Here is a 25,637-nt window from a genome sequence, read left to right as displayed (position 1 = left end):
CAGGGTCTAGTCTGTCATGTGATGGTAGTCTCAAACCTGTACCATTTTTGGTTTCAGAGGAGAAAATTTTTGCAGAAAGGGTTAAAAAAAAATTTTTTAAATTTTGTGAGGGATTTAGCCGGCTTCCTGTTGGAGATAGGTCCAGGGTAGCAGCGTATGATTTTTGCGTCTCGATGACACGAGCGTTTTGGTGTTGGTTTCATCTCTCTACGACATTCCTAGCCCGAGCTAGGGCCTTCAGAGTGTGCCTAGGTGGCGCTATCGAGCATATTATGGGGTGTCTTGGGGTCATGTTTGGTATCATTACGCAATTTTTCGCGATCCTGGGGTGCGTGCCAATTTTGGTGAGTTTTTGAGCATGTTTAGGGGTTCTAATTTGCGATCAAAGACGGTGCGGAATAATAATAAGAAAAAAGAAACGGACGAAATACAATAGTGCCCTCGGCCGAAGGCACCTTCTAGCCTTGCTAGAAGGTGCCCTGGCTCAGGCCGAGGACCCTAAAAAGAAACGCAGCAGGAACAATAGTGTCCTCCGCCTTCGGCGGAGGACACCTTCTAGCCCTGCTAGAAGGTGCCCTCCGCTCAGGCCGAGGACCCTAATTAAAGCTGCAAGCAGCGTTAGACGGGTCCTCGGGCTCCTGCCGGTTTTCCCTCCAATGTGTCCATCAAAATAAGACGAACATTTCGGCGTTGGTTTCATCTCTCTACGACATTCCTAGCCCCAGTAAGGGCTGTTTTGGTGTGCATAGGGTGAAAGTGAGCCTGATGGCTCTGAGAGAATATTATGGGATGTCAGGGAGTCAGTTGATACCATGGCAACGTATCCTCTGCTGTGCTGAATGACATGAGCAGCTGCATGCGTGGAGCTCTAATTAGCGTGACAAAGGAAAAGTAGAGTGGAGAGGGGGGTTTAAGATAAACTTCTGGTGTCCACAGAGTCCACAATTTTACCCCAATCTGTGTCAAAAAATCATTTTTGATAGTAATTTTTGTCAGGAATCTATTTTTGGCATTTTTGAAGCTGTATGAGTTATACTTTTTTCTCCAGAAGCACAAATGCGTCACAAAACCGCTAGAAAAGTGCTAGAAATGGATTTTTTACTTTAGAGAAATGGCCAAACTACTTGTCCTGTAGGTCACAATGTTGGCTTAATCTGTGTAAAAATATCATATGGTTGTAGGGGATTTTGTCAGGAATCCAACCATGTAATTTTTAAAGCTCTATGACTTGTATTTTTTTGTCTAGAGGCCCAAATGCGGCACTAGTAGAATGTGTGTTGTGACCTGAAATCGGTTCTCCTCATCTGCTAACATGGAGAAATCCTAATTCGGCTGAAAGCGGTCGGCGACTTTGAGGGCTCGCCATTCGAAAACTGGGCCCGAAACAACAACTTCCTTCACAACTTTTGGAAGGCAGGGTCTAGTCTGTCATGTGATGGTAGTCTCAAACCTGTACCATTTTTGGTTTCAGAGGAGAAAATTTTTGCAGAAAGGGTTAAAAAAATTTTTTTTTAATTTTGTGAGGCAAATAGCCGGCTTCCTGTTGGAGATAGGTCCAGGGTAGCAGCGTATGATTTTTGCGTCTCAATGACACGAGCGTTTTGGTGTTGGTTTCATCTCTCTACGACATTCCTAGCCCGAGCTAGGGCCTTCAGAGTGCGCCTAGGTGGCGCTATTGAGCATATTATGGGATGTCTTGGGGTCATGTTTGGTATCAAATCGCAATTTTTCGCGATCCTGGGGTGCGTGCCAATTTTGGTGAGTTTTTGAGCATGTTTAGGGGTTCTAATTTGCGATCAAAGACGGTGCGGAATAATAATAAGAAAAAAGAAACGGACGAAATACAATAGTGCCCTCGGCCTTCGGCCGAGGGCACCTTCTAGCTCTTGCTAGAAGGTGCCCTGGCTCAGGCCGAGGACCCTAAAAAGAAACGCAGCAGGAACAATAGTGTCCTCCGCCTTCGGCGGAGGACACCTTCTAGCCCTGCTAGAAGGTGCCCTCCGCTCAGGCCGAGGACCCTAATAAGAAAGAAACGGACGAAAAACAATAGTGTCCTCCGCCTTCGGCGGAGGACACCTTCTAGCCCTGCTAGAAGGTGCCCTCTGCTCAGGCCGAGGACCCTAATTAAAGCTGCAAGCAGCGTTAGACGGGTCCTCGGGGCTCATGCCGGTTTTGCCCTACTATCATGGTATTGGCCCCACTGTGTCCAACAGAAAAAGACGAACATTTTGGTGGTGGTTTCATCTCTCTAGGACATTCCTAGCCCCAGTTAGGGCTATTTTGCTGTGCATAGGTGGAAGTGAGCCTAATGGCTCTGAGAGAATATTATGGGATGTCAGGGAGTCAGTTGAAACCATGGCAACGTATCCTCTGCTATGCTGAAGAGAAATAGCCAACTTCCTGTCTGGGAAAGGTCAGGGTGTCAGCAAATAATTTGTTCGTCTTAATGAGATGAACATTTTGATGTTGGTTTGATCTCTCTAGGACATTCCTACTGGCTGCTATGGCTGTTTTAATGTGTCAGAATGTGGACAGAGGGAATATTATGGGATGTTTGGTATTATATTGAAGAGTTTGATGCTTGAAATGTGTGTTCTGATTTTGGTGAGTTTTTGAGCATGTTCAGGGGGTCTAATAAGCACTTTAATGGAGGAGAGAGTCATTGTTGCCTCTGCTGAGTCATGTGACCAGCTGTGTGGAGCTCCTAATCAGTGTGTGACATCATCACAGAAGTGCAGGAGGATCAAATTCCGAAGGGACAAACTTCTCATCCTGTAGGCCAGAATATTGACCTAATCTGTGTAAAAATATGATTTTCTTGAAGAACATTTTGTGAGGAATCCAACCATGTCATTTTTAAAGCTGTGCAACTTTTACTTTTTTGTCTAGAGGCCCAACTGCTCAGCGAGGGCTGCTCTCCCATCTGTTAACATTGCGTGGTCGGCGACTTTGAGGGCTCGCCATTCGAAAACCGGGCCCGAAACAACGAATTCCCCCACAACTTTTGTAGAACAGGGTCTGGTCTGTCATGTGAGCCAATTTTCAAGCCTGTACCATTTTTGGTTATTGACAAGTTAATGTTTGTAGAAAGTCTAAAAATTCTGAAAACTCTTATTTTGGCGGGCAAATTGCCGGTTTCCTGTTGGAGCAACGCAAAAATACCTCCTATATTTTTTGTGCGTCTCAATGAGACGAACGTTTTGATGTTGGTTTCATGTGTGTACGACATTCCTGGCCCGAGCTAGAGCCATTTTTGTGTGTTTTTGAGTGGTCTTTAGAGGTTTTTTGGCTGTAGAGAGATTATTATGGGATGGCGAGGGTCATGTTTGGTATTTTATCGAATTTTTCCGCGATTGTGAGGTGCGTGCCAATTTTGGTGAGTTTTTGAGCATGTTTAGGGGTTCAAATTAGCGATCATTGACGGGGCGGAATAATAATTAAAGCTGCAAGCAGCGTTAGACGGGTCCTCGGGCTCCTGCCGGTTTTCCCTCCAATGTGTCCAACAAAATCAGACGAACATTTTGGTGTTTGTTTCATCTCTCTACGACATTCCTAGCCCCGGTTAGGGCTGTTTTGGTGTGCATAGGGTGGAAGTGAGCCTAATGGCTCTGAGAGAATATTATGGGATGTCAGGGAGTCAGTTGATACCATGGCAACGTATCCTCTGCTAAGCTGAATGACATCACCTGCTGCATGCTTGGAATTCTAATTAGCGTGACACCAGTGTGACTAGAGGCTGGAGGGAGTTTTTATCAGGCATCTAATGTAAAGAAATCCTCACAGAGTCCACAATTTTACCCCAATCTGTGTCAAAAATATCATATTTGATAGTAGGGCTTGTGAGGAATCCATTTTTGGCATTTTTAAAGCTGTACGAGTTGTACTTTTTTCTCTAGAAGCCCTAATGTGTCACAACACCGGTGGAAGAGTGCTCAAAATGGATTTTGTATTTTAGAGAAATGGCCGAACTACTTGTCCTGTAGGTCACAATGTTGGCTTAATCTGTGTAAAAATATCATATGGTTGTAGGGAATTTTGTCAGGAATCCAACCATGTAATTTTTAAAGCTCTATGACTTTTAGTTTTTGGTCTAGAGGCCCAAATGCGGCACTAGTAGAATGTGTGTTTTGAGGTGAAATCGGTTCTCCTCATCTGCTAACATGGAGAAATCCTAAATCGGCCAAAAGCGGTTGGCGGCTTTGAGGGCTCGCCATTCGAAAACCGGGCCCGAAACAACAACTTCCTTCACAACTTTTGGAGAGCAGGGTCTAGTCTGTCATGTGATGGTAGTCTCAAACCTGTACCATTTTTGGTTTCAGAGGAGAAAATTTTTGCAGAAAGGGAAGAAAACGGGAGGCATCTTATTTGGACGGCCAAATAGCCAGCTTCCTGTGTGAGATAGGTCAGGGGTAGCAGCGTATGATTTTTGCGTCTCGATGAGCTGAACGTTTTGGTGTTGGTTTCATCTCTCTACGACATTCCTAGCCCGAGCTAGGGCCGATTTAGTGTGTTTTTTAGAGGTTTTATGGCTCTAGAGAGATTATTATGGGATGGCGGGGGTCATGTTTGGTATCATTACGCAATTTTTCGCATTTGTGAGGTGTGTGCCAATTTTGGTGAGTTTTCGAATATGTTTAGCGGGTCTAATTTGCGTTTTCGGAGCGTGTGGAATAATAAGAAAAAGAAAAAAAAAGAAACGCAGCAGGAACAATAGTGCCCTCGGCCTTCGGCCGAGGGCACCTTCTAGCTCTTGCTAGAAGGTGCCCTCTGCTCAGGCCGAGGACCCTAATTAAAGCTGCAAGCAGCGTTAGACGGGTCCTCGGGGCTCATGCCGGTTTTGCCCTACTATCATGGTATTGGCCCCACTGTGTCCAACAGAATAAGACGAACATTTTGGTGGTGGTTTCATCTCTCTAGGACATTCCTAGCCCCAGTTAGGGCTATTTTGCTGTGCACAGGTGGAAGTGAGCCTAATGGCTCTGAGAGAATATTATGGGATGTCAGGGAGTCAGTTGATACCATGGCAACGTACCCTCTGCTATGCTGAAGAGAAATAGCCAACTTCCTGTCTGGGAAAGGTCAGGGTGTCAGCAAATAATTTGTTCGTCTTAATGGGATGAACATTTTGATGTTGGTTTGATCTCTCTAGGACATTCCTACTGGCTGCTATGGCTGTTTTAATGTGTCAGAATGTGGACAGAGGGAATATTATGGGATGTTTGGTATTATATTGAAGAGTTTGATGCTTGAAATGTGTGTGCCGATTTTGGTGAGTTTTTGAGCATGTTCAGGGGGTCTAATAAGCACTTTAATGGAGGAGAGAGTCATTGTTGCCTCTGCTGAGTCATGTGACCAGCTGTGTGGAGCTCCTTATCAGTGGGTGACATCATCACAGAAGGGCAGGAGGATCAAATTCCGAAGGGACAAACTTCTCATCCTGTAGGCCAGAATGTTGACCTAATCTGTGTAAAAATGTGATTTTCTTGTAGAACACTTTGCGAGGAATCCAGCAATGTCATTTTAAAAGCTGTGCGACTTTTACTTTTTTGTCTAGAGGCCCAACTGCTTCAGAGAAGCTCCTCTCCCATCTGTTAACATTGTGCGGGCGGCGACTTTGAGGGCTCGCCATTCGAAAACCGGGCCCGAAATAACAACGTCCTGAACAACTTTTGTAGAGCAGGGTCTGGTCTGTCATGTGAGCCAATTTTCAAGCCGGTACCATTTTTGGTTATTGACAAGTTAATGTTTGTAGAAAGGCTAAAAATTCTGAAAACTCTTATTTTGGCGGGCAAATTGCCGGTTTCCTGTTGGAGCAACGCAAAAATACCTCCTATATTTTTTGTGCGTCTCAATGAGACGAACGTTTTGATGTTGGTTTCATGTGTGTACGACATTCCTGGCCCGTGCTAGAGCCATTTTTGTGTGTTTTTGAGTGGTCTTTAGAGGTTTTTTGGCTGTAGAGAGATTATTATGGGATGGCGGGGGTCATGTTTGGTATTTTATCGAATTTTTCCGCGATTGTGAGGTGCGTGCCAATTTTGGTGAGTTTTCGAGCATGTTTAGGGGTTCAAATTAGCGATCATTGACGGGGCGGAATAATAATTAAAGCTGCAAGCAGCATTAGACGGGTCCTCGGGCTCCTGCCGGTTTTCCCTCCAATGTGTCCAACAAAATGAGACGAACATTTTGCCGTTTGTTTCATCCCTCTACGACATTCCTAGCCTCAGTTAGGGCTGTTTTGGTGTGAATAGGCTTTACTGAGCCTACTGGCTCTGAGAGAATATTATGGGATGTCAGGGAGTCAGTTGATACCATGGTAACGTATCCTCTGCTATGCTGAATGACATCACCACCTGCATGCTTGGAGTTCTAATTAGCGTGACACGAGTGTGACTGGAGGCTGGAGGGGGAGTTTATCAGCCATCTAATGTAAAGAAATCCTCACAGAGTCCACAATTTTACCCCAATTTGTGCCAAAGATATCATATTTGATAGTAGGTTTTGTCAGGAATCCATTTTTGGCATTTTTAAAGCTGTACGAGTTATACTTTTTTCTCTAGAAGCCCTAATGTGTCACAACACCAGTGGAAGAGTGCTCAAAATGGATTTTGGTATTTTAGAGACATGTCTGAACTACTTGTCCTGTAGGCCACAATGTTGGCTAAATCTGTGTAAAAATATCATATGGTTGTAGGAAAATTTGTCAGGAATCCAACCATGTAATTTGTAAAGCTCTATGACTTTTAGTTTTTTGTCTAGAGGCCCAAATGTGGCACGAGTAGAAGTACTAGTAGTGAGTGTTTTGACCTGAAATCTGTTCTCCTCATCTGCTAACATGGAGAAATCCTAAAGCGGCCAAAAGCGGTCTGTGACTTTGAGGGCTCGCCATTCGAAAACCGGGCCCGAAACAACAACTTCCCCCACAACTTTTGTAGAGCAGGGTCTGGTCTGTCATGTGATGGTAGTCTCAAACCTGTACCATTTTTGGTTTTAGAGGAAAAAATTTTTTGCAGAAAGGTTTAAAAAAAAATTTTTTTTATTTTAGCGGGCAAATAGCCGGCTTCCTGTTGGAGATAGGTCCAGGGTAGCAGCGTATGATTTTTGCGTCTCGATGACACGAGCGTTTTGGTGTTGGTTTCATCTCTCTACAACATTCCCAGCCCGAGCTAGGGCCCTTAGCGTGTGCCTAGGTGGCGCTATTGAGCTTATTATGGGATGTCGGGGGTCATGTTTGGTATTAAACGAAAATTTTTCACGATTCAGGGGTGCGTGCCAATTTTGGTGAGTTTTTGAGCATGTTTAGGGGGTCTAATTAGCTTTCAAAGCGCGGACGGAATAATAAGAAAAAAGAAACGGACGAAAAACAATAGTGTCCTCCGCCTTCGGCGGAGGACACCTTCTAGCTCTTGCTAGAAGGTGCCCTCTGCTCAGGCCGAGGACCCTAATTAAAGCTGCAAGCAGCGTTAGACGGGTCCTCGGGCTCCTGTCGGTCATCCCTCCGATGTGTCCAACAAAATGAGACGAACATTTTGGTGTTTGTTTCATCTCTCTATGACATTCCTAGCCCCAGTTAGGGCTGTTTTGGTGTGTGTGGGGGGGAGGTGAGCCTAATGGCTCTGAGAGAATATTATGGGATGTCAGGGAGTCAGTTGATACCATGGCAACGTATCCTCTGCTATGCTGAATGACATCACCTGCTGGATGCTTGGAATTCTAATTAGCGTGACACCAGTGTGACTAGAAGCTGGAGAGAGTTTTTATCAGGCATCTAATGTAAAGAAATCCTCACAGAGTCCATAATTTTACCCCAATCTGTGTCAAAAATATCATATTTGATAGTAGAGCTTGTGAGGAATCCATTTTTGGCATTTTTAAAGCTGTACGAGTTGTACTTTTTTCTCTAGAAGCCCTAATGAGTCACAACACCGGTGGAAAAGTGCTCAAAATGGATTTTTTTATTTTAGAGACATGTCTGAACTACTTGTCCTGTAGGTCACAATGTTGGCTCAATCTGTGTAAAAATATCATATGGTTGTAGGGAATTTTGTCAGGAATCCAACCATGTAATTTTTAAAGCTCTATGACTTTTAGTTTTTGGTGTAGAGGCCCAAATGCGGCACTAGTAGAATGTGTGTTTTGAGGTGAAATCGGTTCTCCTCATCTGCTAACATGGAGAAATCCAAAATCGGCCAAAAGTGGTCGGCGGCTTTGAGGGCTCGCCATTCGAAAACCGGGCCAGAAACAACAACTTCCTTCACAACTTTTGGAGAGCAGGGTCTAGTCTGTCATGTGATGGTAGTCTCAAACCTGTACCATTTTTGGTTTCAGAGGAGAAAATTTTTGCAGAAAGGGAAGAAAACGGGTGGCATCTTATTTGGACGGCCAAAAAGCCAGCTTCCTGTGTGAGATAGGTCAGGGGTAGCAGCGTATGATTTTTGCGTCTCGATGAGCTGAACGTTTTGGTGTTAGTTTCATCTCTCTACGACATTCCTAGCCCGAGCTAGGGCCGATTTAGTGTGTTTTTTAGAGGTTTTATGGCTCTAGAGAGATTATTATGGGATGGCGGGGGTCATGTTTGGTATCATTACGCAATTTTTCGCATTTGTGAGGTGTGTGCCAATTTTGGTGAGTTTTCGAATATGTTTAGCGGGTCTAATTTGCGTTTTCGGAGCGTGTGGAATAATAAGAAAAAGAAAAAAAAAGAAACGCAGCAGGAACAATAGTGCCCTCGGCCTTCGGCCGAGGGCACCTTCTAGCCTTGCTAGAAGGTGCCCTGGCTCAGGCCGAGGACCCTAATTAAAGCTGCAAGCAGCGTTAGACGGGTCCTCGGGCTCCTGCCGGTTTTCCCTCCAATGTGTCCATTAAACTGAGACGAACATTTCGGCGTTTGTTTCATCTCTCTACGACATTCCTAGCCCCAGTTAGGGCTGTTTTGGTGTGCATAGGGTGAAAGTGAGCCTAATGGCTCTGAGAGAATATTATGGGATGTCTGGGAGTCAGTTGATACCATGGCAACATATCCTCTGCTGTGCTGAATGACATCACCAGCTGCATGCGTGGAGTTCTAATTAGGAAAGGTCAGGGTCTCAGCAAGTAATTTGTTTGTCTCAATGAGATGAACATTTTGATGTTGGTTTAATCTGTCTAGGTCATTCCTACTGGCTGCTATGGCTGTTTGAATGTTGTAGATGTGGACAGAGAGCATATTATGGGATGTTTGGTATTTTATTGAAGAGTTTGATGCTTGAAATGTGTGTGCCAATTTTGGTGAGTTTTTGAGCATGTTGAGGGGGTCTAATAAGCACTTTAATGGAGGAGAGAGTCTTTGTTTCCTCTGCTGAGTCATGTGACCAGCTGTGTGGAACTCCTAATCAGTGGGTGACATCATCACAGAAGTGCAGGAGGATGAGATTCCCAAAGGGACAATTTCTCATCCTGTAGGCCAGAACGTTGACCTAATCTGTGTCAAAATATACATGTCTTATTTGAAATTTTGCGAGGAATCCAACCATGTCATTTTTAAAGCTGTGCGACTTTTACTTTTTTGTCTAGAGGCCCAACTGCTCAGCGAGGGCTGCTCTCCCATCTGTTAACATTGCGTGGTCGGCGACTTTGAGGGCTCGCCATTCGAAAACCGGGCCCGAAACAACAACTTCCTCCACAACTTTTGTAGAACAGGGTCTGGTCTGTCATGTGAGCCAATTTTCATGCCTGTATCATTTTTGGTTATTGACAAGTTAATGTTTGTAGAAAGGCTAAAAATTCTGAAAACTCTTATTTTGGCGGGCAAATTGCCGGCTTCCTGTTGGAGCAACGCAAAAATACCTCCTATATTTTTTGTGCGTCTCAATGAGACGAACGTTTTGATGTTGGTTTCATCTCTCTACGACATTCCTAGCCCCAGCTAGGGCTGTTTAAGTGTGTGTTTTAGAGGTTTTTGATCTAGAGAGCTTATTATGGGATGTTGGGTGTTAATTTTTTTATTTTATCAAATTTTTTGGCACTCACAATATGTGTGCCAATTTTGGTGAGTTTTCGAGCATGTTTAGGGGGTCTAATTAGCGTTCAAAGCGCGTGTGGAATAATAATAATAAGAAAGAAACGCAGCAGGAACAATAGTGCCCTCGGCCTTCGGCCGAGGGCACCTTCTAGCCCTGCTAGAAGGTGCCCTGGCTCAGGCCGAGGACCCTAAAAAGAAACGGACGGAATACAATAGTGCCCTCGGCCTTCGGCCGAGGGCACCTTCTAGCTCCTGCTAGAAGGTGCCCTGGCTCAGGCCGAGGACCCTAAAAAGAAACGGACGGAAAACAATAGTGCCCTCGGCCTTTGGCCGAGGGCACCTTCTAGCTCCTGCTAGAAGGTGCCCTGGCTCAGGCCGAGGACCCTAAAAAAAAAAGAAACGCAGCAGGAACAATAGTGCCCTCGGCCTTCGGCCGAGGGCACCTTCTAGCTCCTGCTAGAAGGTGCCCTGGCTCAGGCCGAGGACCCTAAAAAGAAACGCAGCAGGAACAATAGTGTCCTCCGCCTTCGGCGGAGGACACTATTGTTCCTGCTAGAAGGTGCCCTCCGCTCAGGCCGAGGACCCTAATAACAACCCATGAAGGATGTAGAAGATGCTGGACAGGAAGGGAGACCAGCAGTCTAATTCCTCTACAGCAGAGGTGTCGAAGTCATGTTCACTGATGGCCACATCAGCGTGATGGTTTCCCTCAAAGGGTCAGATGTAACTGTAAGACACTATAAAATGTAGCTAAATGTGACTAAATGTAGTGTAAAATAAATGCAAGTACAGCTTCAAAAGTGCTCCCTCTGAGAAAGACTTTGCAGTGTGGGCAGTTTCTTCAGCCACATAAAGCTAGCCTTCACTGCCGTGTTGTTTTTAATTGTGGCTTTCTTGAACACATCCTGCTGTGATTGCAGTTTGCAATTTAAATCTTGCTCTATTTGTTGTTTTTCTTGAAGGCTTACTTTGGCATACTTAGCTCCATGTTTGGTGTCGAAATACCGACATATGTTGTTCTCTTTGACAACCGCCACAGCCTCATAACAAAAAACACAAACCAGTTTTTCTCCTCCTATATGCGCCTTCCCATCTTTTCTGAAATAGCCTAGGCCAGTGCTAATCAATTAGCGTCCCGTGGTGTAGTAACTTTTTTCTGGTGCTTCAGGCCTCCTGCAGGCCATCGTCGGGATGGGCCCCTAATTCCTCTGCCTTAACACTTCATATCTGAATTTCTAATACCCAAAGGCAGGTTTGGCAGTCCTGAAGAACTAGCATGAATTTGAATGTAGCATCTCGTCAGGACTCCACCTAGGCCCTCCCCCACCTCCCCTTGGAGATCCTCCAAAGCAACGCCCTCACTCACATGCACGAGCGCTGCTAATTCGCTTACATCATTGTGAATGACTGAGAGACGGGCTCAGCACATCATTTTATGTTTTGCACTACGTCGAGTCATGTCTCATTTAGAGGTAAGGAAACACCAAAGTGTTAAAACATAAAGCTAAAAAACAAATAAACAAACATGACTTTTCACTTTTACTTCCTCCATCTTTACCTGTGACATGATATCAGGAGTAAAGCTTTAATACAAATAGTACATGTACATTTTCTCTAGGTCTTACTAAATATCACACATTTTTTTGCTTGTCAGAGCCCCTGTGGTGAGAGTTTATTAGACCCTGATCCAGACTACAGCCCAGAGCCAAGTACCTCATCGGGTCAGAGGGGACAGGCCCGACGTGGAGTGAGAGGGGCAGTAGTTGGAGGCAGGGGAACAGAAAAAGGAAGAAAGCCTCTGTCTTTCTTTTTTTTGCTCTTTTTAGCCAGAGGAGCGGTTCCCTTTATTCAGGGTATGGGTAGTTTCTCTGCCATTCTTCTGCTGAGTGCGAACCTTTACACAGCTAAACTCGGGAACACGCATTGAGTCAGGGGCAGTGCGGGCCGGTGAAATGTACCTGTAGGGAGAGGGCAAAACGTCAGGACGGGATTTGATTGGTTTAACAGATTGGATCCTAATCGATGTGATTTGCTGATGTTTTTTCCTTGGTTTCCTCCTGCTGTAGATAGCGGGTATTATTCACTCTCATTTAAGAACACATGATGTATTGCTTGCCATTGGGACAAGTAGATCATTTTAACCAGTAAAACAAAAAGTGTATCTAAATCAAACTACCAATTATACCTTTAATATAAGACTATTGAAGAAGAGTCCAATTAGCCAAGGAGTTCAGTCAGCCTGAATCCAAAAAACTTCATTCAAAACAAGCCATCTTGAACAGAGTGAGCCCCCCAGGTCCTCTTAACCTCTAAAGACCCCTGAAGACCCCTAAAGACCTCTAGAGACCTCAAAAAGCCTCTACAGACCCTAAAAAGAACCTGCCAGACCCTAAGAAAAAACCTCCACCCAAGTCAGAGGCAGCTTCTATTATATCCTGGTGTTGAGCTTTCCAGATGATTTGAAAGACATTCCTGTTCTTCTCTGAGCAACAGAAGCTGTCCTTTTTGGGTCCACATTTGGAAGATGTGCATCGGTTGTCAGTTTTGAGTTCATAATAGAAACTTCTGTTACACCCTGAATTGGAGTAGGCTCAGGTTCAGTGTCCTCAGATGTTCCCATGTTATTTCTGTCATAGCTGGCCTTCTGTTGCTAGTGGACAGGGGGAGGTGATGATGTCTTCACTTGGTCAGACAGAGGAAAGTTTTAAATAGATGTGTCCCAGTCCGATATTGATATCGGATATCAGTCCGATATCAGCAAAAAAACAAATATCGGTATCGTATAGGAATGCATCTAAAATCTCAGATATAAGCAGTCCATTCCAGACCCCGCTCCTGCTGTTTTTATTTGATTTATTTAGGTTATTTTCTGGGTCTTCTGATGTATTCTTTATTTTACTCAATTACTAGTATATTCTAATGTTTAATGTTAAAAATTTCTGTTACCCATTGGTTAATAATAAATGGGTCAGTTTTTCCTCATACCTACTGTTGCTGACTACTGTTCTTTGTTTGAATAATATCACTTAATCAAGCCTTTTCTAACATGACAGACATACTTCAAAATAAGTAATAAAAGTATATATGTTTAATGCTGATATCGTATCAGATTATCCCCTGTACTCTTGAAGACATTGAAAGCAATGTGGTCACCTGTCATTCTGTTATTTACCATTCTGTTAACTCCTACCCCAAAGCTGAGGGGGCATGATGAACAACTGGCAGCTAAGTTTAAACTGATAGACATTCCATAGTATGAGATGCTGTACAATTCTCACATTTTTTGGATTGCCCCCTAAAAAAATTATACACCAGCAGACCACATGTGGCCTGAGAGCAGCTGCCAAGTGATTGGGATTTGGGTCTTTTACTAACACTTGACAAGTTCTTACAAAAATTCCAACATTATTAGAAATACTGACTGAAATACCTATTGCAACCTAGCAACTAACCCAATGCATTGTGTCATTGAGCAGGTGCATTTGAAAAGTTAACATTAGCAGTCCTACACAGGTAAAAATAACATGTCTCTTTCTACCCTAAATCAACAAAAAAATAATGTGTTGCAGTGCTTACAGATTGTAATGTTTGAAGACATGATGCTGCAAAACATGCTGCATTTCGGACAAACTTTTCTGAGGGATCTCATGAGGGGGCTGCTGACAACCAGAGCTGTGCTACAATAAAGTAGACTTACTATGACTATAGCTTAGGAGAGGACCACAGCAGCTTCAATGAGCTGCTAAAAATGTGCGGCCCTGCTCATGTTCTTTGTCTAAAAACCCAGCCTGACCAAATTTATAATTGAATAGCCCTGGCCTGAGCTGGTTCAAGAAAATAAAAGTCGATGCAGATGGAAGCTTCCATCCTCATCAATTTTTCTCTCTTCTAATCTGTAGATTTTGGGGTGCACTTTGTTTTGAATACTTTGATAAAGATCAGTGAATTGATGTTGAATCCAAACTAGATGTTCAAGTTTCCCAAAGATTCAAACCATCCGTCTTTGGTAATCTGCTGACTTTTACTGCAGCAGTGACAGCTCAGCAAAGTTTTCACCAACAGACACAAAGTTTGAAGTGGTCAGACTGCTGCCAGGTTTGGTTTGGAAATTCATAGTTTACCAAAAATATGGAGGTTTTAACAAGTTACGAAACAAGAAGAAGTTAAGATAGATGTCTCTTCATGACCAATGAAACTGAAAAAGACGGCAGAATAAAGATTCAGTATTTCTCAACTTATGTTTACATTCTCCTCTGACATCTGGCATCAACAAGGCATTTTATCCCAGTGAACTGCAGCTCACTGGATGATTCCTCTTTTTGGGACCATTCTCTGTAAACCCTGGAGATGTTTGTGTGTGAAAAATCCCAGCAGATCAGCAGTTTCTAAAATCCTCAGACCAAAACCAGGCCACATTAAAAGTCTGTTAATACTTATTTCTCCTTCATTCTGTCTCATTCATTACTGTGTCTCAAATAGCAATACTACAGTACTTAGACTTCATGTTTTGAGTGCACAAGTGTGTTCACATTGACAGTATGGGAAAACATAGTGCGCTTTGATTTCTCAGCTGGCGCACTCAAAACTGTTACAAAATTTAGTGTGGAAAGCTGGACTCTTCTTTCCCTTATTGGTCGCCATCTTAGCTACATGGTGGAAGGTGCAGGAATGGATCAAATCATGGTTAATGGATGCAAATGATACAGAGGAGAGAAACACCTTTGAAAATTTGTGAAGTGCAATAGTTGTTTACGTTTTTCTTTAACCCCCTAAGATTTTGTGCTCTGTTCTAGTAAGTACAGAGTGTACTCAGTTTCTGATCTGACACTCAGCACATCAACGTGTCTAAATCAGGGGTAGGAAACCTAGGGCATGGATGCCACAGCTGGCACGTGAGGCTAATTATGTTGGCATGTAGAGAATAATTACAAGGAGGCAGAGGACAAAATAAATAAATAAAATAGTCATGTTGTAATTTATTTAACACTGAATAAGAAATTTAGGACACTATAAATGTTCTTACATAATAATAATAATAATAATACATTTTATTTATAAAAGCGCTTTTCACAATACTCAAAGACGCTTTACAGTGGATAAAACAGCATATAAAACAACACACAATATTAAAACATGAATGAAAAGAAACCAAGTGGATTTAAAAGACAGTCAGACATTAAAAGCTATTTTAAAAAGGTGGGTTTTTGTTAGAGTTTTGAAGGTGGAAAGGTCGGGACAGATGCGGATATGAAGTGGTAGGGCATTCCAGAGAGTGGGGGCGGCGACAGAAAAGGCTCGGTCACCCCAGGTTCGGTGCTTGGTAGCAGGTGGTAGGGAAAGGAGGTGGGCGTCGGCGGATCGGAGGTTACGGGGGGGCGTGTAGTGGTGGAGCAGGTCGTTGATGTAGGGAGGAGCCTGGTTATGGAGGGCTTTGTAGGTCAGGAGGAGGATTTTGAAATGAATTCGAAATTTGATGGGGAGCCAGTGAAGGTTTTGGAGGACAGGGGTGATGTGGTCTCGGGAGGGGGTGTGCGTGAGCAAGCGGGCGGCAGAGTTTTGAATATATTGCAGTTTGTTGAGTTTTTTTGAAGGGAGACCGTAGAAAATGCTGTTACAGTAATCGAGTCTAGAGGTGATGAATGCATGTATAAGAATTTCAGCGGTGGGAAAGGAGAGGGATGGACGGAGGCGGGCGATATTTTTCAAATGGAAGAAGGCAGTTTTAGTGAGTTGATTTATGTGGTGTTCTAGAGTGAGATGAGAGTCAAAAATGATGCCGAGGTTATGGACATGAGAGGATGGTGTGAGGGAAGCATTGCCAATTGAGAGGTTGAAGCTGTTGGTGGGTTTGGTGAGGGATTTGGGGCCAATGATTAAGAGGTCGGATTTGTCATAATTGAGTTGAAGGTAATTGGCTTGCATCCAGGATTTTATTTCTGTTAGACAGTTGGTCAGGGTGGAAAGGGTTGGAGCAGTGATGGAATTTGTGGAAATGTAAAGTTGGATGTCATCAGCGTAGCAGTGGAAGTGGAGACCATGACGACGGATTATTTTGCCAATGGGGAGGATATAGAGAATAAAGAGGAGGGGGCCAAGCACCGAGCCCTGGGGGACACCACGAGTCAAGGGAGCTGTAGAAGAGGTGCAATTGTTGATTTGGATGAACTGATGTCTGTCTGTGAGATATGATTTGATCCAGGAGAGTGCTGTGCCGGTGATGTGCAAAGTTGATTGAAGACGGGAGAGGAGGATGGTGTGGTTGATGGTATCGAAGGCTGCAGTGAGATCGAGGAGGATGAGAATACAGAGGTGTCCGGAGTCAGCAGAGAGAAGGAGGTCATTGGAGACTTTAAGAAGGGTTGTTTCGGTGCTGTGTTTTGACCTGAAACCGGATTGAAATGGTTCGAACAGGTTATTGGAGGAGAGGTGGGTTTTGAGTTGTGAGGCAACAGCACGTTCCAGCACTTTAGACAGAAAGGGTAGATTGGAGATGGGACGGAAATTGCTTGGGTCATCCGGGTTGAGTCCTGGTTTTTTGATTATGGGGGTGACAGCAGCCAGTTTAAGGGGTTGAGGGACAAAGCCAGAGTTGATGGAGGAGTTGATGATGGCAGTGAGTAGAGGTGAGATGACAGGGAGGCAGTCCTTGATGAATTTTGATGGTATGGGGTCCAGAGTGCAGGTGGAGGTCTTTATGCCAGTCACAAGGGTATGTGGATCCGTTTGGGACACCGGAAAAAAATGGGATAGGGGCTGAGCAGTGGAGGGAGGGGAGCCAGGTGGGGAGGTGGGTAAGGTACCGGAAGTGTTGAGGTTACTGTAGATGGTATCGATTTTTGACTTGAAGAAGAGCAGGAAGGATTGACATTTTTCAGTAGTGAATGATGAGGAGATGTTGTCAGGTGGTTTGAGGAGTGAGTTTATTGTACTGAAAAGAGCCTTCGGGGTTTTTTGCACCAGAGTGGATGAGGTTGGAATAGTGGGTGGACCGGGCTGAGTTAAGTGCATCTTTGTACTGTTGGAGGTAGTCAGTGTATAATTGGTGGTGTATTGATAGACCTGTTTTATTGCTGAGTCTTTCCAGTTGGCGTTTGCGGGATTTCATGAGGTGGAGTTCAGGTGTAAACCAGGGAGCAGAGTTATTGAAGGACACTGTTTTGGTTTTGGAGGGTGCAAGTTTGTTCAGACAGGTGGAGAGTGCATCATTGTAGAAACTGACCAGGACAGAAGGGTCATCAGAGAGTGGGGGTGGGGAGGTGGACATAAAATGGGTGAGAGAGGCTGAGAGAGCTGTGGGACTGATGGATTTTAGGTTTCTGAAGGTTATTGACCGTTTGTGTTTTGGGGTAGGGAGGGGGATGTTGATGTCCAGGGTGATAGCAAGGTGATCAGATACATGAAGATTGTGACTGGATAGCTGTTGTAGGTTGATGTTTGTGGAGCAGACCAAGTCCAGAATGTGACCATGAGTGTGTGTGGGGAAGTTGATGTGCTGTGTGAAGTTGTGACAATGTAGGAGTCCTAGGAATTCAGTGGCAGATTTACAGTTTGTGTTATCAATGTGGAGGTTGAAATCGCCCAGGAGGAGAACGGATGGAGAGATGGCGCAGAGCTGGATTAGAAGGTCTGAGAAGTCAGAGAGGAAGGTGGGATTTGGCTTGGGGGGGCGGTAAATGATTGCTGCAACTAGAGGGGTTGGACCGGAGAGCTTGAAGGTGAGGTGTTCAAAGGAAGAGACAGAGGGGATGGAGATGCTGTTTGTTTTAATGTTTTTACGGTGGATCACTGCAAGGCCGCCTCCCCGTCCTTGAGAGCGAGGCTTGTCAATGTATGTATATCCAGTGGGGGTGGTTTGGTTGAGTATGATGAATTCCAGGGGTTTTTGCCATGTTTCGGTGATGCACAGGAAATCCAGGTTATTGTCAGTAATAAAGTCATTTAAAATGAGGCTTTTGTTGTTAAGAGACCGAGTGTTGAAGAGGGCCAGTTTCAGTTGACGGGTGGTGGAGACAGGCTGCGTGGACTGGGTTAGTGGGCGGAGATTGAAAAGAGTCACGTGACGATTGTTTTTGTTACGGCGGACGGATGAGCAGCGTGACTGAACTGAGAAACTGGCTGAGGTAATGACTGAGATGGGGTGAGCAGTTGGTGTGAATGGGGGTGATGACAAGAGGGGCCAGCAGGGGGAGCTCACAGTAGGAACAGTGCTTGGAGCTTGTGGGGTTGAAGGAGGGGGAGGGGCGTGTGAAGTATACAGTCATGCAGGTGACACAGAGTGAACGGCGTGTTGGATATTCGCTGAAAGCATGCGGGTGCCCAATGTGGAGTGATGAATGCCGTCCAGACTGTAAAAAGAGTCTCTGTTCCAGAAAAGATTGAAGTTGTCGACGTAGGCTATTTGGTTGGAACTGCAGACTGATTGGAGCCAGGTGTGGAGACTGAGGATTCTACTGAAGCGCTGTGATCCGCGACCGAGTGTGGGGGTGGGACCACTGATAAAAACATGCATGCTGGAGTTTTTCAATACATCGAAGAGATTTTTGAAGTCCGTCTTTGTCAGCTCTGAGTGGACCAGCGCAGTGTCATTGATGCCGACATGGACAATAATTCTGCGGACAGAGGACGGGACGGACTGCAGAAGAGCAGGGAGTCTGGAGAGGATGTCGGGGACAGTAGCACCGGGGAAGCAGCGGGTGATAGCATTAAAAAAGCGGACACGTCTGACGATAGAATCGCCAATTATGAGAGCAGACGGAGGAAACAGCGGTCGGGGAGACGAGTGACGGCCCCCAAGTGGAGTTGGAGGTGCAGAGGGCAGTGAGGAGGAGACCGATACAGCAGGGACAAGACCCCCGGTGTTTGTGGAGTGCGGGACGGACAGCGGCGAGGCAGCAGCTCGATGCGGCGCGGGAGTGAAGTGTAGTGTGGAGCGGCGGGTCCAAGGGCGGGTGGGGTAAGTGGGGATGGCCGGCGGAGGAGTCCGTGATGACATCGGGGGAGACGGACAGGGCGTCCGGGAGTCGGCGGAGAGAGGGGGAAAGTCACTCAGGGCGAGGATGTCATATTTATTTTTTAGCGTTATGCCTGAGTGAGGAGGGTCGCTGGGACGATGTACCCCTCTCCCACTAGTAACGGCGGACAGAGAAGAGTGGGAAGAAAGTCCGTGTTGGGATGGAGTTGAGCTGACCAGGGATTTCGGTTTAGCCCCGAGTCGTATCCAGGAATCATCAGAGACGGAGCGCAGAGGAGGGGCAGCTGCGGCTGGACGGTGTGCGGAGTCCAGTGAAGAGGCAGGGGGAGTGGAGGCGGTGGGCACACCGGGGATGGAGGTGTCGATGTGAGGTGGATTAAAGGTGATGGTGTCCATGAGACGTTCGGCTTCCTGGATTTGGTAGAGTGTGGAGATTAGTCCTTCGAGCTCGAGGATTTTGTCGGCCAGGCGGGAGCAAGAGTCACAGGACGGAGAGGTAAGTGGAGCCATGAATGAGAAGGGTGTAGCACCTGGAAAAAAAGAGTAAAAGAAGGCCAGTACGGGCAGGTACGGGCTAAAGGTGTGCAATGCAGGGTATGGCTAAAAGCCGACGAGGGTGACAGTAGTTAGCAGAGAGTAGCCGGGCACAGGCACTTACACGCGGGGGCTCCAACACGGAGCCCACGGCGGTGAGATGGCTTAGCTGTTAGCAGTGAGGACCGAGCGGGGTAAGCGCGACTTACCGGCGAGGGCCCCAGTAAACAGGGCCCGCTGCTGATAGTCCACTTTCTGGATTGAAGAGACCCTGTAGTCCAGAGAGGGTCTTCCGCAGCGATGCAGTTCGCAGCTAGCGAGCAAGCTTGCCAAGGGTTAGTCGGTAGGTAGTAGAGCAGTTCAATGAATGGGAAAACAGGGCAGCTGCTCTGTAGCTGTACATGATAATTTGACAAATAACATTAAATTACAACTTCAGATCATGACGTTAAAAGTGCAAGAATGTGTCCTGCAAGTACGTCATCACAAATCTTTTGGGAGGTCAGTCTGTTGGCTCTAAATCACATCCTTTTGGGGTTGTTATCAAGGCAAACAAACCAAGTTCCAGTCGATCTTTCCAGCACAGATGGACAAGGGGGTATGGATTTATCGCCAGAGATGGCTGGAGATCGGTCGATATGCACCCTTTGCTGTAAAGTATGGTATGTAGGACATCAAGTGCGCAGCAGCATCTTTTTGAGACCAAGCACAATAATAGTGTTAGCAAAGTTTGTGAAACTGAGGAACACATTCAAAACTTTCTGTTCTGTTAAATCCAAGCAACTGAAAGAAGTTAAACCATTTCTTACTGCATAGCTAAGCATAGAAAAAACATTAAAGGAGATTTTCCAATCAACTGTTGATGACTTTATGAAATGGGCATGTGTGTATTTTAAAGTAGTAAGAGTCATGGAAAAGGTTGCCTCCCCTGGTCTAAATGCCCTGAGGTGCTGCTATGTGATTGGCTGATGAGGTATTTGTGTTAACAAGCTGCTGAACAGGTGTACCCAATCAAGTGGCTGCTGCGTGTACTTGGCCCTCACTGGCCTTTATCCTCATGCATTTGAAACAAATATTGGTCTGGATAGCTTTGTTTTCAAGTTATTGTTAGCGTGTTAACCTGATGTTCATTCATATCCACGTGATGTATTAAAGTCCTGAGAAAATCCTCCATTCTGGAAATTTTTGGTCCAGAATCTGCCTTTGGGATGTTCAAAAGACAACTGTTGTGTTTTGTTTGAGAAAGATAGACATAATTGGATGTTTGCTTAGCTAACATGAAGCTAACTAGCTTAAAAGCAGTAACTTTAAAGTTGTCGGTGTAGATGTCAGATATTATTTCAGCTTTAAAATGAATTTTTGACCTTTAAAGTTTTAGCACATTATAAACCAAAATAACATTATTCTGCTAAAATATGATAATAAATATATAAATCAAGGTCACCTTACGAGTTTGTTATGTAATCCCCCAGATAATCTTTTCTCAGGTGTTAATCCATCCCCTCAGAGTGAACTGGTCCCTCATCAATGGTCAAACCACAGAAGTTCAGCAAGTCACCATGGGAGGGCACTGTAACCTACTGTTTGTATGTTGTTCTCTGTGTACTGAGACCATCATCTGTTGATTTAAGGATCAACACCAGCCATATGCTTCAGTGAAAACAAGTATAGTTGTGCACAGATTTGCCAGAGAAGGACAGTAGTAGAGTTGAGTGACAGTCAGGAGGATGTAGTTGTTTGCTCAAAGGCTTAGGGCCTTCCTCTGCTCCATCACTTTGCTAGACTGACCAGACCTGGGTAAAGTTAGCATCATTATTAAGGCAGTTGCCGTCTTGTAGATTAATAACCTTCGCAAGAAAGCAGTGGGTGACATAAGTAAGATAAAAATTTATGTTTTACACAGCCTACATCTTTATCCAGTGTAAACACCCCACAACAAGTTCTGAGTCAAAGAAACAACAGTACCACTTGACTTGAACCAGCTTCATAGCTCTGTCATTTATAGCATATTAGCATGGTGACATATAGGGCTCTAATTTCGTAGACCAGGCGCAGGCGCAGGCACACCTGCCCTGCGCCAGCCTGCGCCGTGCGTACAGAGCGTGACCGGCGTACTTTGCAAGTTTCCTTCAGTGCCAAGAGTAGCGCAGTCCAGGCGCACATGAGCGCAGAGCTGCGCGTCCACGCCTCCCTCCGCGCAAATGGCAGAGAGGGAGGAGAAAAGCCGCGAGTGGGTTTAACACAGCCGAGCGCTGTTTTCACCAATCAAATGAGCGCCTCTCCTCGCCTTTAAATGCCCTGCGGCCGAGGCGCAGCGTCTGATTGGTCTGACTGATCCTCAGCACCGCGGAGAGAGTGCTGGTAGCGTAGATGGTCAGAGCTGCTGTCCCTGCAGCAGGTCAATGGACAGCGGGGCGCATCGGAGGACACGACGCGCGTCACCGTGTGGGCCAGCTCCCGGGACAGATTTAATCCGTTCCTTTGTCTTTATCCGGAGTAAAAAATTAAGAGGCAGTTACACAGCTGGCTTATCCATTCAGAATACTTTTGATCCACCTGCACTCCTGGTTTGTCATCGCCAAATAGCAGAACCTTTGGTGATATACTGTATACCCTCACAGTGTCTCCACCTCATCCTCCTCACAACAATGTACCCCATCTTTTTAGATCACGTTAAAAATAAAGACTAAAACAGAGAAATATGGGAAATCACGGGTAAATCCTGAGTGACAAACATTTATTTTGTCTCTTTTTTCTTCGTCTTTTCTCTCTCTCTTTTCTTTGAATTAAATGAAATGAGAGAAGCCAGATATATACTCAGTATCAGATGTTAAGGCTGTTTATTGTTTAATTGTAAGATGTGCATCAAACTTCCAGCTGCTGTCAGGTTAACTTTCCGTTATGACAAACAGCTTTAATCTGACATCAGATGTGACGGGACAGTTAATATAGATATAAATGTATATGCTGGTTCAGACTGTTACATTAAATAGTGATTGCTGTGATTGTTTACTGCATTAAAATGTGGCTGACACTCTGGAAACCTGCCTCTGAGGCTTTGTTGACATGTGCGCACATGTGCGCCTGTCACCAAATTACAGCTGTGTGGGGTGCGCTCCGCCTTGCGCCGAGGATAGACCAGGTTGAAGCTGGCGAGCTTTCAGTGCACTTTTTTGGCACCAAATTGTCACTGCACCAACATGAATCTGCTGACACCTCCCCCTGGTGCGCCGTCAACTCCCCCTGGTGCGCCATCACATCCATCTCTGCGCAGACAGTCTACCAAATTGTCAAATTGGCATCTTATCACATTTCTTTCCAAAGATGCAATTCAAATAATATTTCTACCAGACATTGGTATTAAATCAAATAATCCACACATGAAAAGAAAACACAATGTCCAGGTCCATAAATAATGATTATTTGGAATTAAGTACAATTACATAGGGAAAAAGAATTGAACACACCATGGAGAGGCTGTAAACTTTGGCAAGGAGATGCACCATATCACGGTTGTTTTTCACCAAGCAGTTAAAAACGACACACCTCATGATGGGTCAAGGCAAAGAGCTCTCTGAAGGCATTCACAACCTAATTGTTGCTCAGCATCAGAAGGGAACTGGTTACAGACTTATATCAAAGCACCTGAATATTCCAGTCAGCACCGTTGGGGACATTATTTTTAAGTGGAAGAAGCACCACCTTACCATCAACAGGCCACGCACAGGAGCTCCTTGCAAGATTTCTGACCAGGGAGTCAGAGAGATAGTCAGAAGAGTACTCAACGAGCCAAGGACCACCCTGAAAGTGCTCCAGAAAGACTTGGAGGCAGCAGGTACAATCGTTACAGAGAAAACAATAGGTAATGCACTCCACTGCCATGGCCTCTATGGACGCTCAGCCCACAAGACTCCATTCCTCAAGAAAAGGCATGTTGAAGCTTGTTTAAAGTTTGCTAAACATCATCTTGACAAGCCTGTAGAATACTGGGAGAATGTTGTCTGGTCAGATGAGACCAAAATTGAACTTTTGGGCTGTCATACTACAAACCATGTTTGGCGGAGAAATGGCACTGCACATCACCCAAAAACACTACACCAACAGTGAAGTTTGGAGGTGGAAGCATCATGGCATGGGGTTGTTTCTCATCTCATGGTGTTGGCAAACTTCATATAATTGACGGAGCAATGAATGGAGCCATGTATGGGGAAATTCTTGATATGAATCTGCTGCCATCCACCAGGATGATGAAGGTGAGACGTGGCTGGACCTTCCAGCAGGACAACGATCCAAAGCACACGGCAAAGTTGACTCTTTAATGGTTTTTAAAAAAGAAAATCAATCTGTTAGAACGGCCTAGTCAATAACCTGACTTCAATCCAATTGAACATTTGTGGAAAGAACTAAAGAAAAGTGTTCACCAGAGGGCACCAAAGAATATTCCAGATTTAAAGACAATCTGTGCAGAGGAATGGGTCAAAATCACACCTGAGCAGTGTGGGCCATTAGTTCAAACATACAAGAAGCTTCTGGAAGCTGTCGTTGCAAACAAAGGCTTCTCCATTAAGTATTAGATGAGTCAGTTAGTGTGTTCAATACTTTTTTCCTGTGTTATGGTACTTAATTCCACATAATCATTATTTATGGACCTGAACGTTGTGATTTCTTTTCACGTGTGGATAAGTTGAGTTAATACCAATGTCTGGTAGAAATTTTGTTTGAATTGCATCTTTGGAAATGAATGTGATGAGTAAAAAGTTGATGCGTTCAATACTTATTTTACCCACTGTAATTGTAGAACAATTAACACTGACATGTTAGCAGGCTCTTTGTATTCTACTACCACAACTACTACTACTATTACCACTACTAGTACTACCACTATTATTATTTAAAAGTGATCTGTGCAATTTTGTTCAGAAGGTTTGTATCTGAAAAATAGCCCTCCATGCCACTCGTTTCCCTTAGAGGCAGCCCTCAGTCTCAGAAAGGTTGGTGACCCCTGGGCGAGATGTCCTTCATTGTGATGCACATAATAAATCAGCATGGCACTAAGAAACTGTGTGTGCAAAGCTAAGTACTTCCTCATGCTCAAGGTTTTAACTCTTAGTTATCGATTGACTGCAGCAGATTATTTCTGCTTAACCCAGTCTAAACCAAAGGTTTCAGAACACTGTAAAAATTGGGCTAAAAAGCTAAGCTCAGAGCGTACATACTGAAATAATCTGGAGCCTGTTGTACGAGCCCTGTGCTCTCCACTTCAGATTTCTTTTTGTACCTTTGAAGTCTGAGGGTCTCGTCGGCTGCAGACAGAAGTCATCTGTAAGGTCAAGGATCACATTGCACACTTCACAGATAGACTCCAGAGTACAGGGGTATGGGCCTGATGAACCTGGACCTCACATGTGCCAGATTAGCCTCTGGTGAATCCTGTTGTCATGGTTTTTATGGAGTCACAGGGATTCCCATCTTGACAGGTTCAAGAAACCTCCTGGGTTCACTTCAGTGAATTATGAGACTTCAACAGGAATCTGCTCATGTTTTTCACCATCCTTCACTCACCCTGTCTGTGTCTCTTTACCTGCCAGCCCTGTTTCCAGCTGCAAGCAGAGCCAAGAGAGGGGCGGCCACGGTGGAAAACCACACTTTCCACCACTCCCTGGATGATGTTAACCTGCTATATGAGGTGAGACACATTTATTAAAGATTTAGCTTTTTTTTTTCAACCTGCCGTTAACTCCTTTTTTTATCCATTAGATCCTGCTGGCTGTCACACACTTCGAGGCCAGCGGGGAGTTTTCAGTGAATGATGCCGAGCTGGCTTCACTGCGCAAGACAAGAAACCTGAAAACCATCTGTGAGGAGATCATTCCCAGGAACCTGACAGATGTAGTTACGCTCATCTCTAATCTTGAAAGTCACCCTGGTGATTTGCATCCGGATGATTTTGAGCGCACTGTGCTGACGCTGTTTTTTACCGCACAGCAGATGGTAAATTCCAACAAAAATGAAAGAGAAATGTGGGCTGAGTCCTTTGTTAGTCTGTACAAAGCCATCAAGCAGGACCTGGCGGGGACAAAGTGAGCAGATTCAGGCTGTGCACTTGCTCCATGTCGGAGTTTATTACACACA

General features: G+C 44.9%; 1 protein-coding gene across 1 annotated transcript in view; it reads left to right on the top strand.

The window, feature by feature from the left end:
- Positions 1 to 25,611, top strand: part of LOC141796471 (protein FAM180A-like) — a 61,775-nt gene extending 36,164 nt beyond the window's left edge. Inside the window, exons 2-3 of the mRNA XM_074677626.1 lie at positions 25,094 to 25,191; positions 25,263 to 25,611. Of these exons, the coding sequence (XP_074533727.1) occupies positions 25,094 to 25,191; positions 25,263 to 25,589 (425 nt within the window). The 3' untranslated portion in view covers positions 25,590 to 25,611. The remainder of the gene's footprint in view (positions 1 to 25,093; positions 25,192 to 25,262) is intronic.
- The last annotated feature ends 26 nt before the right edge of the window (positions 25,612 to 25,637 follow it).

This window comes from Halichoeres trimaculatus, unplaced genomic scaffold (genome assembly GCF_033239565.1).
Source record: "Halichoeres trimaculatus isolate MK-OKI-2021-1 unplaced genomic scaffold, fHalTri1.1 fHalTri1_scaffold_10, whole genome shotgun sequence".
Taxonomy (NCBI): Eukaryota; Metazoa; Chordata; class Actinopteri; order Labriformes; family Labridae; genus Halichoeres; species Halichoeres trimaculatus.
This window is presented reverse-complemented; position numbering and strand designations above follow the sequence as displayed.